The following is a 13,459-nucleotide window of genomic DNA, read 5'->3' as shown; positions in this document are numbered from 1 at the left end:
GTATTTGTTTGTATTTTGTTGCTGCTTTCTATCTGTGATTTGGTGCACGATTTACCAAATTAATTGGTTTTAAAAGCATTTATCACTTTATCTTTGGTTAAAAAAAAAAAAAATTTAAACAGCTCATAAAAGCATTAAATGTTTATTTAGTAAGTTTTTATGTATTTAATTATCATATAAATGTTATCCCAAGTTGAATCACACCCATTTTTACTGATCTTAAGGTCTCTTTTGTTCAGCTGTATACTCTCTTCAAATTTCTTATATTTATTTGTAGGGATGCACAATATTATCAGCATGGTATTGGTATCGGCCGATATTAGCGATAAAGTTAAATATCGGACATTGCATCAAAATAACTCACTGATATAAAAGGCTCTGTTTTATATATATATATATATATATATATATATATATATATATAAGCCTCCCCCGAGGCGTAACCTGTTTAAATAAAGGTTGAATGAATATTGGCATCTGCATTTGGTAGCAGGCCAAACTGAGAAAGACCATGCAGAATAATGTACTATATTAATTCCACAGCAGAGAAAGCTGTGTAGTCTCTGTAAGTAGGTCTAGAGAAAAAAAAATATCAGTATGGGTATCAGTTATCAGCCAAATAAGTTTTAACATATCGGCACATCGGATATTGGTCATAAATCCTATATCGTGCGTCTCTATTTATTTGTATTTTAATCATCTGCTGTCAAATGAATTTGTCGCTGTGTACCTGTGTGTTCTCATTACTGTACCTGTATCATTAAGTCATAAATCGTTCAACGGGTTTTAATAACTCAGAAAGTAAGTATTTGTATGTCTACAACTGATTAACTTTTTAAGTCAAACCAATTCAAGATGGCCGCCACAGCTAACTGACATTATTAGTCAACACACAATGGTTGCACCCCAGTGAATTTTGCAGATTCCCTCAAGGAACATAAAGTTTTTCATTAGATAAAGAATTCATATAAATCAACAAAGTCCATTCTCAATAATCCAGGTATACAATCCAACAATTTTCAATCGGGTCATCTGGACTTTATTTTTTTTGGTGCTGAAACGTTTCACCTTCCATCCAAAAGGCTTCCCAATTCATATAACTGTTGCTTTTTCACCCAACTGTGGGTAAAATCACTATTTATAGGCTTCATTCTCGCTCATCTAATTGTCAATTTGATCAACAACAAACTCGTCTGCGCTCATCTGGATCTCGTTTGTGGTAAAGGTCAAGAGGGATGTGCAGTCTATAGAGACATGTTTGAATGTGAGAGTGGGGACTACCTTCACATCTGTTCTTCACTAGTAGAAAGGAAACCAGGCAGCTTCGCGTTAATCACAGCCGTTGGGGTTTATCAGGGCAGAAACACCGGTGAAGGGAAATTTGATGTACTTTGGGCTCTGTCTAGTTTTATCTGCTTCACAAACTGTTGAATGTAGTGCAGGCTGCTTTTATGTATTCAAATTATACATATATGGAAATATGAAAGAGCCATACTGCAGGCTTCATTTTTGTTTTTGAGAAATTTGAGAGGTTTTGTCTAAGTTGCACTTATTATTGACAGAACATTGTTCCCTGTCGGTGCTTCTGTTGTAGCAACCTAAGCCAAGTTGTCGGACATTTGTTTGAGCGTGTGCCAAAATTTCAACCCAGTTGTCTGCAAATGCACCCAGCTTGAAGCGCCTTTTGATTAATGCAATTTTACTCCCTTGGTTTCAAAATAATTCATCATCACTGTTTAGCTACAGGAGGGCAAAGAACATTAACTTGTGATGGTTTACTGAATGCATTAAAATATATTGTTGCATAAAATGGAATATTTGTTTGACCCTGTGTTCAGGGTAAACTTGCATCAGCAAAACAAGAATTAATGGTGTGACTAGATGTAAATACTTAGAACTGCTTATTTGTTTTTGTTTTTTATACAAGATGGTGGATAAAAAGTTCCATATTGGTGTTGCATGAAGGTACAGCCATTGAAGACAGGCAACTGTAAAAACAACAATTTGGCACAAAAAAGACCATTTATTTTAATACTGAGCTAAACTTTCATATGTTAGTCATTCACAACACATACTTTGAGCATGACATCTCCTGCGATGTTGCATGAGTTTGCCCATTTCAAGATTTCCCCAAAATGGCTACAGTTCAATATAAGATGCTCCTAGCTTAAAATTGTTAATAAAGGTTTTATTAATCTGCAATAAATTTATTTTATTGTATGTTTTGGTTCAAAGTTTTGTTGGTTGAGCAGACCAACCAAACGAAGGGCTTCTTTTGGCTCACTGAATTTATTTTTGTTTTGTTTTAGTGATTTTACAAAAATTATATAATCTAGATTTGTTTTCTTGCATCATATTGCATTGATTTCCATTGTGTTGAATCAAATTTATACTTTGAGGGTAAATTGCATCACGATTAAGATCTGAATGGTGTTGCATTGATTGGTTTCTGTTGTCCACATGTCTTTAATTACCGTAATTTCCGTATCATAAGCCGCTACTTTTTTCACACGCTTTGAACACCGCAGCTTATACAATGCTGCAGCTAATTTATGTTTTTTTTGTTTGTTTTTTTGACGGGCTTACGAGCTTCATGCCGCCAAAATATTTAGCCTCATCACACCCCGCGCCCTCCAATAGCTGCCCAATACAGGTCTCTCTTGTGGGGTGTGTCCTCGTGACTCAATGAGACTCCCTGTATAAATAAAGTAAAAAAACAAAACATGTATGTATAAACATACACAAGTTCAGGGGTGCAGTGCACAGGAGGAAGATGAAGATGGCAATCAATGACTTCCTGGTAGACTACAGGTTGTTTTTTTTTGCCAGCCATGTTACAGGCACTGCTCATGGAAAAAAACATATACTGTACGTATTTGTGTATGTTACCGGTACGTATTTAAATAAAGTTTTAATAAAACAACCTTTCTATGTAGATAGCTCCTGTTACAACATGGACCCCTGTGACTTAAACACGTGCGGCCTATACAGGTACAGTTTTTTTCTTTTTAAATTTAGTGGGCGTGGCTTACATTCAGGTGCGCTTAATAGTCCAGAAATTACGGTAATCAAATCTTTAACGTACCGGTATTTATTGTATTGGCCACAGACTAGAACTGCCCAACTCTAATGTCCTGCTGTTATGCTTTTAAATTTTAGAAGTGTGCATCTAAATCAGTTTTATTCTTTCTTTTTACCCTTTTCTTCTGGTCTTCAGCAAAAGCTTTCTTTCAAAAGAAGCTAAATACTACCCTTGTCATAGCTGAGGAATTTTAATTACCAACCAGTACACCGCCATGTTCCTGTTTGCCATTTTCTCTGTTTCAGTGTGATCTCAAAGCAAAAAGACCTGACTGTGCAGTTATTTCATCACTGCCTTATTAGGAAACTGCAGAAGGAAATAAAACATTTGCAGCTAAATGATTTTTCATGGTTCGTAAAATGTAGCAACTCAAAAGTTTTGGTAGAAGTCCCCTGAGTTTTAGTCTGTACTAGTTGCACTTGTTAATTGTTTACTGTATTTAAGTGTTAGTAGAAACAACACCTAAAGAAGCTCTTTCTTTGTGCAGGTTGTGTAAAACAAGCCAACAACCTGTTGAAAACAGTCTTTAGCTGCTTCTTTCTGCCTTTTCGACACCGCAACTATTCAGTGCTCCGTGTAGGTTAGGCACGCGGCTCGGATCCTTTTCTTCGCCTCCTGTTTCCAAGTTGGCACCGTCCTAACCGAGTGTTTTCAACTCTGTCACACTGAGGCTCGGAGCAGAACTGGTTTGTTGTTGCTGTCCGTTTTGGGCCTCAGGGATTGAGGGGGTCTCATTGTGCAGCCCCACAACCCCCCCTCGACTGAGCGAGTCCTCAGCTAATGAGATAAAAAGCCAGGCATTTCTACAGCATTGTTCGTCAGTCTTCATGTGATTCTGCTGTACTTTGGACAAACGGCATGACAAGAGATCAGTACAGGACCTGACTGGTGTCAGTGGAACCGGACTCAAACGTTTATGGACCTTTTTTCCAAGATTTAAACACTTGCTAACAGTGCTAAGTCCAACTGCCCAGCACATACTTTCAAGAAAAACCCCATTGATTTATTGTTGTTAAATGATTGTACAAATGGGAGATAAAAGTGTGAAGATGCTGACAAGACCAGTCTAAAAAATACCTCTGTTCCTCCTGAACTTTTCCAGCTTCAGGCTTAATTACAATGATAATAAAGAAAGTGAGCATTATTTTAAGGATATACTTGTTTTAAGGAAAGAATGACAAATTTCCTCAAACTGTCGCCTCGTCTTTCTAAAAGATCAAAGTTGGCTTGGTTTGGCTCCACTCTCAGGTCCTCGGGGTCCCAACTCTGAAAATATTTTTGACAAGCACACAAGAAACGAGTCGGTCTTTCGGCGTGTTCACTTTTGTTGTTGTTTTTGGAGCCTTTATGATGGTCTGACAGAGAATAGTTGTTCAGAATCAACTTGCAGGAATGGTTTCCACTCTGAACGGTGCCAAGTCAGCTGCTGGTGAAGCGAACTGTACAAATCCTTGGAGAAGTGAGACGGTTGTTGTGGTTCTTTTGGTTAAGAAATGACGGCTCACTTCTTCTCAGGTGTCGTTCCAGCACAGAGTCTGCACCCAGCTATAAATGAACCGTCTGTTTGTCTCGTATACATAAGGGAAAATGTTAACAGATATCATCATAAGAACCCAGAATCAAATATTTTTAACTTGTGAAGGCAGATGTTTTCAACCCATGTCTGTCTGTGTGTCTGTTAGCAAAATATCGCATGAACCTTATGATTAATCCAAATTAAACTCAGAATGCAACTACTGGATGTACGTCTACAACGGATTCACTTTTGGAATTAACCTGATTCAAGATGGCTGCCACAACAACACATTACTATCAAACACTAAAATGGCTTTTACTCAAAACATGTTTACAAAGAATGAGCTGAGATTTTGTGTGGTAGTATCAGAGACTGATCACCAACGTATACTCTGAGCACTAACTGATCAAGCAATATCTGTTTTTAAACGTTACCATTAACTTTTGGAGTCAGCTCAATTTAAGATGGCCACCACAGCCATCTAACATTAGAAAACACTAAAATGGCTATAAGCCATCACTTAATTTTTCACATATTGAGCTAAAATTTAATTTGGTCAAAGCCAAACATGTTCTTTAACATGGGGGAGTGGTGGCGCAGAGGTTAGAGAGGTGGGCTTGTGATCCGAAGATCGCCGGTTCACGCCCCGGCCCCGACAACATCAAAATTGTGGGTGGGGTAGGTGAAACACCCACACTTGCCCCCACCCTCATTCGCCCCACTCTGGGCCCATGAGCAAGGCCCTTAACCCCCACCATGTGCTCCCTAAACAGGTCTCTCTTGAAAATGAGTTCTCGTGGCTCAATGAGACTAACCTGGATAAATAAAGGCTAAATGAAAAAAAAACAAACAAAAAAAAAAAAAACATGAACTTTGAAGACAACACGTTGCACATCTTTGCTTAAAACCTTGGCATTAACCCTATTTATCTGTTAGCAAAATATCTAATGAACCACTGGACAGATTTTAGTGAAACTCTCATAAGAATTGCTGGATGTGCATTTACAATTTAAAAACTTTTGAAGTCGGTTCAGTTCAGTTAGGCTGCTTCAATCAACAAATTAGCAAATACAAAATGGCTATAATTCATAAAAAAAAGAAGCTTTAATTAATCAGATAAACATAAAATAATCCTAATCTAAAACTTGACCATCAAAGGTGGCAGGTGATTAATCAATGCTAGGCCTTACATTATTTATAATAAAATTAACAGTTATTTCTCACAGTTTAAACAGCTGCAGTTTTTCCCAAGTTTTATTAATATTTCAGTTAATTGTCAAAACAGCTGCCAGTCTTTGTTCTGTTAGTCAATAACTACTAAAGTAATTTAATCTTGATAGTCTTTATGAACTGTTGTGTCGCACTTAATCTGCAAACTTATTGTAGCACAACAATTCTGTATGTTAAGATGCTAAAGTTACAAAAACCAAATCTAGAAAACTGCAAATCATTGCATTTCTGGGAAAAACAAAGGTTTGTTTCACAGCATGAAATAATTTAATAAAAAAATAGCTGCAGATTAGCTTTCTGTTTACAAAAACAACTACTAATAAATAGGCTCAGACATGAAATGTGTTGAATTAACAGGACCGTGTGGTTTTGATATGTTAATAAGCAGTGCGGTCTCCACAGACTGAACACTGACAAACTGATTGTCTCGACACGAGAGTGAGCTCATTACTTCAGAACGCGTCGTGTTTTTTTCTCCGCAGGGACTTTATTATGTTTAATGTCAACGTGCATAATGAACAAAGATATACACCTAGAGAGTAGGAGCAGCTTGTGCTTTAGGTTAGCAGAGGGTTGCTGTAGAAAGATGCACATCTTGTTTTCACTCGGCTCTAGCATGTTTTTGAATACCTCTTGTAGTTTTTTTCATGCATAGCTTTTGCTGCTGCTGTCTGACTCTGAAAGGCGAAAGGGGGACACAAAGGGTTAAGCTTGTTTGCCTGTCTTCCTTGGAGATGGGAGAGGCCAGTTGAATGGCTAGCTTTAACAGCTAGTCAACACATTGGCTAAGGCTGAGGGTGGATCTGCTGCTGCTGGGCCTAAGCTGCGGCACGGAGCGCAGCTCAAGGATCTGGAGTCAGAGACGGCAGCAAGCACAGCTTTTACACACGTATGCACGCACGCATACACTGTGTGTATGATATGTGTGTTTAAATATATACATACGGTTTAAATTTACACATATGTACATATAGTTGGGTGTATATGTATTTATAAGTATATTTTTATGTTTATGTAGGTGCATATATATTTTTTGGTGAGCGTAAGTGCATGAATCTTTTATTTGTGTTACCATGCATGTGGGGATAAATTGAACGTAGCCGTTTCAAATTAAATTTAAATGTCAAAGACAATACATGAGGCAACTTTCTCTGGACTTGAAATCACGATGTAAATTATTTTTTGGGGGAAGATTATTGACGTAGACGAAAGTTGGTTACATCGTTTGTTTGTTTTCAGCACTGAGCCACACCGCGGTCCTTTAGCTCCTCTGCCATGTTGCCATTCTCTTATTTCTTCTGCCCTCTCTTAACGCATTTTCCTCCCGCACTTCATGCCCACCTCTGTTAATGTGCGAGGACGGTTCAGGTTCAGGTTCAGGTTGTTTTGTTCGTTTGATGGTTGATTTAATTACACTAATGCAGCCAGGCGTGCTCTGAACACAAGCAGCATAGTGTCTGAATAACACAGGAAATTATTACAAAAAACTTTTAACAAGTTACTCACATGATTGCCTCTAAGTGCACGTTTTTCTCTCCCACCACACGTTTAGTTTTGTGGTCTGACCTGTTACCTGTCCCCAACCTCATTGACTCATTATCCCCCTGCTGCCTCAGAGCAGATTTAATCTGGCTGTGGCGAGTGGGAGCTTAAACTCAATGTTCAAGTTAGTCTGTGAAGCCTCCATCTTTCTTGGCACAGTCTGTACTCACTTACATTCAGACATGCTTTAAAACGTGGTACTGGTGACCAGTAGAGTAATCTTATGCAAGAGGATGATTTCCAGCCATGTAGACACACTCATAATAACAGCCCAAAAATATTACACTTAATTTTATATCTGTTTTGTTTTTTTTAAGTTTGTGTACTTTCTATCAATCAGTGTTGACATGTTTCTAGAAAGAGGCACATCGTTAAATTTTATTTATCTACTTCAGATGATTCTTTCATACCATGAATGCTGCAACCAAGAGCGTGGAATTGGTTGAGATTTTATCAACATTGTTTACATTTGTTTAGACTTGTAAACAAAATGTTGCCCAGCGTTAAGCTACATTACTGCTTGAAGCTGAATTTTGTTTCAAATCATATTTTATCTCTGAATGATAAAGGCAAAACATTGTGTTATTAATAAACAACATGAAGAGATCTTAGGACTGTAGATTTTTAAAAAAATTAAAAACAAATTACTCTCCAACTATTTTAACTATACCCAATTTTCCTTTGATTTAGTAATGACTACAAGTGTGGAAATCTTTATTCACACCGCATTTGGATTATATTCATAGGCTGAGAGTATATAACAATTAATGATGCTTTTTGATTATCTTGAAAACTAAATGACTTAGCTTTATTTTACATCAATAAACACTGATTTATACACATTTCACACGTCATAAAGAGTAGACGTTAACATATAACAAAGAGCATATTACTCACAGGCTGCTGACCTTCAAGTAGCGTAGATGCTAACTTATTATTCAAAAGGCCATATAAAAGCTTATCAAGTTTATCACAGAAAATTTCTACATAAATCACTTTAAAGCCGATACTTAAGACAGTCGCGTGAAAACAAACTTATTTACAGACTCATATTCCAAAGAGTTCAGCAAATAAATATTATAAAGATGTGAAAACACAGAGCTTTACTGCAACATGTTTCTACTTCAGGAAGCTACGGTAACTCTACTGGGACAAATGCACAAACTACTCTGCTGATGTTCTTAAAGAAGCATCACAGATTAACATTAATAAAACTGATTCCTGACATTTTGAAATTGATTCATATTCTTCCATATTCACAATGCGATGCAGATAAATATAGATTTTCCTCTTACTCCTAGTGACAACAACACATCCACTTGTACGTCTTGTCCAGTGTTTAATTTGAGCCGGATCCTCCTGCTGGAACAAGATCCGGGAACTCTCTTATTTTGACACGGCGCGTTCCGGCAACTATTTGCTGGGATCCGGCAACTCTGAGGCTTACTAAAAATAAAGTTATGAAAAATTTATGACTGTCTTGTCATTTTGCGAGCCATGTTTGAACATTGTCGTTCCCCTCTGCTGCTGAAATGATAAATAAATAAGTCCAACACCTCCGCTGCTGTTTTTATTTTGCTCTGGACGCCTGTCGCCCACATCACGCATGCAACAAAGAGTAAACTTAAAGCAAGAGTGATACCTGCCCCCTTTTAACTCTTTTGCTTTAACAGTTTTTTTTGTTTGTTTTTTTAGTTTTTCAAAGCACAATTTTGATGTTTCTTTTTTTATTTTGTTGTTGTTGTAAAAACAGAAGTAATGTTTAATAAATGTTAGGATTCTATACTTTGCTAACAAACTATATTAACCTCCTCAGTCCTCCGCTGCTGTTTTTATGACGCTCTAGATGCTTTTCACGCACATCATGCATGCAACAAAGAGTAAACTCAAAGCAAGAGCGATAACCGCCCCTCTCTTTTCCTCTTTCTAGTTGACAGAATGTTTTAGTTTTACTGATGAGTTTGTCAAAGCACAATTTTATTTTATTTATTTATTTTTTGTAAATGCAAAACTAATGTTTAATAATGTTAATGTTGGGACGCTATTCTTTGCTAACAAAATATATTTTATGTAGGGGTGCACCAATAAATCGGCCCCGATTTCCTGAATTTTGGGAAATCGGAAATCGTCCGATACTTGCATGAGAAACCGATTTTACCGATTTTTTTTGTTTGTTTGTTTTGTTTTAACAACAATTGTCTGAACTTCATTTATATTTCAAAGCACTACCTCATGGCCAGTTTAAACAAGTTTGTATTCTTTCTAGGATGTTGTTCAAGGGTATGTTTTTCAATAAAATTGGAAAATTGAAGGTGCATTGTGACCTTATAACACCTGACGGTGTCGCTTATAAAACAAAATCGGTGTCGGCCAAAATTGGAATCGGCAGGTCAGACTTTTTAGAAATCTGTGATTGGCCAGAAAACTGAAATTGGTGCACCCCTAATTTTATGCCATTAAACGTTAAACAACTTGTCAGTTCTTGTCTTGTGAGCATGTGCGTTCTCCAGGACCCCCCCTCGCCGGCCCACCCACTATTTGTGTTCCGGCATCGACGAGTTTACAATTTAAGCCCTGGTTGTCATTACAACAAAAAACTGAAGTGTGACACAGTCACCTGTATTTGTGTTCAAATGTATGTTTTCAGTTCATCTTGTGAGTTGGTGTTAATAAGATCAAAAGCAACATCAAGCAACACTAATTTTACACATTTCACTCAGAAAACCCCTAACCTCTAAGTGCCGGCTCTTCCCGTCTTGTTTTTGCTGAGCCTTCAGGATCAGTATCCGTCTTTTATCAACTCGTGTTGCACCCCTGCTGTTTGTATTCTGTACGCTTGTTGGCCAATGACAGATGATCCTCTGGGCAGCTTGTACTCTGCTGAGGGATTTCCCTCCTGCTGACACACTTATCTCTCTGTATCAGATTTGTGTGAAAGTTACATGTTTAATTGTGTTAATAATAAGAATGTTATGAAGATGATTGTGTAAAGACAACTCACTTAATGACTGCAAGTTATAAACCTTTCTCTGACTTTGGATTCATATGCTGGGCTTTCCTACTAACCAAACCTTTTGCATTTCCCTTTCAGTGTGTCCTGCTCACTGCAAACACCGGGCCTGCAAAGACGACCAGTGCTGCCACGAGCAGTGCCTGGGTAGCTGCACCAAGCCCAACTCGGCCAGTCACTGCGTGGCATGCCGCGGCCTCCAGCATGAAAGCATCTGTGTGGAACGCTGCCCAAACGATTACTTCATCTACAAGGGCTGGCGCTGCGTTTCCAACGCGTTCTGCCAGGATCTGCACAACAGGTGCAAGCAGGAGAAGGAGAAGAACAAGAACACTGACTGCCACGACTACGTCATCCACAACGGTGCCTGTATCCCAGAGTGCCCCTCAGGCTTCTCCATAGGCAACTCCTCGTAAGTAGACTCTCAAGTTGGTCTGGTGGGTTTTTAATGGCCTGCAGAAAACATACTTGATCACTGAAGCGTTCTTCATATTCTCGACCTTATGAGACGTCTTGACTAAAGAAAACGCTAATGAGAATCACGGAAATATGGTAATTGGTTAAAGAGTATAACTGAAAGTAAAATCTGCAGCCTACTTGATACTAAAATATACTGATAAATTTCTGCTGAAGTTTAGTTTTTTCTTTTTGTTGTTGCACAGTCAGTGCAGGAACTGATGGTCTATTCAGTTGCGACTTTTCTCTTTGTTTGATCTACAAACCTCTTTTGTTGCTGTCTGTTTGTGAGAAACCAAACATCTAGGTCAAAGTGGTGCAACACAGTGGGAAGGTTGGCACATCTGCGCCTCTGTTCTGACTCGGTATTCCACATTTTAGTGTTGCTAGGTTGTTTATCGATTTCTGGTTCTCTGCATTGCAATTCTCAAGATTTATGCAAACACAGGCCACAGCATGGATTATGCTTTCGTTTCCCCCGATCTCTTCATTTCCAACCTGTTGGGATTGGAAATGTGTTGCAGCAACAGAAAATAAACATAAAGAAGGCTGCTGACCTGTCATGCCCTTCATTTTTGTCCACTTTGACCAGTTGTTTAATGAGCGTAGGTGCACCTAAAAACACTCTACCCAATTAGTTGTACTCTGATGGGTTAAAAGCACGGCAAAATGATGCAAAAGCATTGAGTGTTGGCGATTAAACACCAGGGAGAAGTTAGTTTTTCAGACACCGGATTTTGATTCTGCAAAACGTGGAGGTTTTGTCTAGAAAGCAGCAGCAAAGTTCAAACTGCCCGTCACTGACAACAGCCATGACGAAAGAAAGCAGTTGTGCTCCTGCAGGAGTGTTTGCAGTATATTTAACCTTTAATAATCTACAGAGGATTTGCCAAGTGCGTAATCTCCATTCGAGCAACATGCAGCTTCACATTCACAGTCACATGCTATGCATTTACACCTGACCCGACTGGAGAGCAGATGGAGCTCCAGTTGAGCAGTTCAGGCCTGTTTTAGTGCTCTGCAGCCTCTGTGAAGAATAGAGAGAACGAAGCACATAAATATTTATATTAATTGATATTTATAAATATAAAGTAGGGCTAGAAAATATGGCCAAAACTTTTATCACAATATATTTCTTAATTTTGGTCGATACCGATATAATTCTGATATCGATATAAACAATTTAAAAGCCTCAGAAAAACTGTACAAACTGTACAAATAAATGAATGTTAACCTTTAATTGTATTTAGCCTTCAAAAAATTTTAAATCACAGTCAAATTAACATCAAACTCTCAAGTATTAATAGTTATAACTTTAAACAACATCTTCTAGCTCATGCAGCAAATGTCTACGGCACATTTTGCAGCACACTGAAACCTGCAGTTTATCAGATCTTAGATAGCCGAACCACTTCCACACCGCCGAATTAGTCTTTCCTCTCTTATCACTTATGTCATCTGCTTTCTCTTCACTTGTGAAAGCTTGTTCAGTCACATTCTGACGGTCATGGGCATTCATTTTGAAGCGAAAACTTACCGCGTGTTGGAGCCTAGCCTGTGACCGCTGACTCCTGGACTCGAACTCTGTGTGTGGTGTACATCATCACGCACTTACATAGTTGTGTCGCAGCTTTTTCTGTTTGGGTTGAAACTGAAGCGGCTCCTTCAACCCGAACAGAAAAAGAAATGCATCAGTGAAACCCTGTAATCATACCAAAATGTACATTGAAATATCGAAAATGTGCTTAAAACTCATATCACCGTTATTGAATTAAAGGATATCATGATATATATCGATATATATTACTAATATATTAATTATATATGTAAATATTATTATTATTATTATTATTATTATTATTATTATTATTATTATTATTATTATTATTATTATTAAATATTCAAATATATATTGATAAATTATATCTATATATGTGTATATGTATATCGATTAGGGTTGGGTACCTTTCTAAAAAAAAAAATCGGTACCGGTGTCAGTACCTTCACTTCAGTGTCGGTTCCTGAACTGTTCTTTTTTTGGTACCAATTTTGTAATTAACAGCAATTCTAACAAGAAGAAAATTACGATGCACATTACAGTACAAATCGTGAGTTTTATTTTTTAACTTTGGTATTTTTCCATTCCAAGCAGTTTTCTCACATAAAAATAAACAAATAATTTCCAGTTCAAAAGAACAGTTGCAAACCAGTGACATGTCAGTGTCCAATGCTCACTGCTACACACTGAGGACCTTTTCACTGAGCAGTTTTTCTTCAGAAACATCAACATGTCTGCTTTCTTTGGACACAAACAAGCCCACTCCTGGCTGATGGTGTCTCCAGCAGTAGAAAATGTTCACTCTGAGGCTGTAGATGATGCTTGTTGCACACACAGATACCTGGTTGCCAGTTTGACAGCACTGGCATATTGTCCCTCACATTCCACCAGCAGATCACTGGATTCACTAAGGTTAGGGTTGATGCAGACTTTTGTACCTCTGTGTCTCCCTGAATCTTCTCTGTGGTTCTTTGAGGTTTAGGGCTCTTATCATCTCCCTAATTGACATTAGAACACATAACATCAACAATAACATGGTTGTGTTATTATTGCTCACAAACCATT

The 13,459-nt window shown here is 37.8% G+C and overlaps 1 protein-coding gene across 1 annotated transcript in view; it reads left to right on the top strand.

The window, feature by feature from the left end:
• The window catches only part of insra (insulin receptor a), a gene marked incomplete at its 5' end in the record, with an annotated part of 130,101 nt that overhangs the window by 85,483 nt on the left and 31,159 nt on the right, over window positions 1-13,459 (top strand). The window contains 1 exon segment of the mRNA XM_037682359.1: window positions 10,462-10,792. Coding sequence (XP_037538287.1) covers window positions 10,462-10,792 — 331 coding nt within the window.

Source organism: Nematolebias whitei, chromosome 9 (assembly GCF_014905685.2).
Source record: "Nematolebias whitei isolate Nwh7 chromosome 9, NemWhi1, whole genome shotgun sequence".
NCBI classification, from domain to species: domain Eukaryota; kingdom Metazoa; phylum Chordata; class Actinopteri; order Cyprinodontiformes; family Rivulidae; genus Nematolebias; species Nematolebias whitei.
This window is presented reverse-complemented; position numbering and strand designations above follow the sequence as displayed.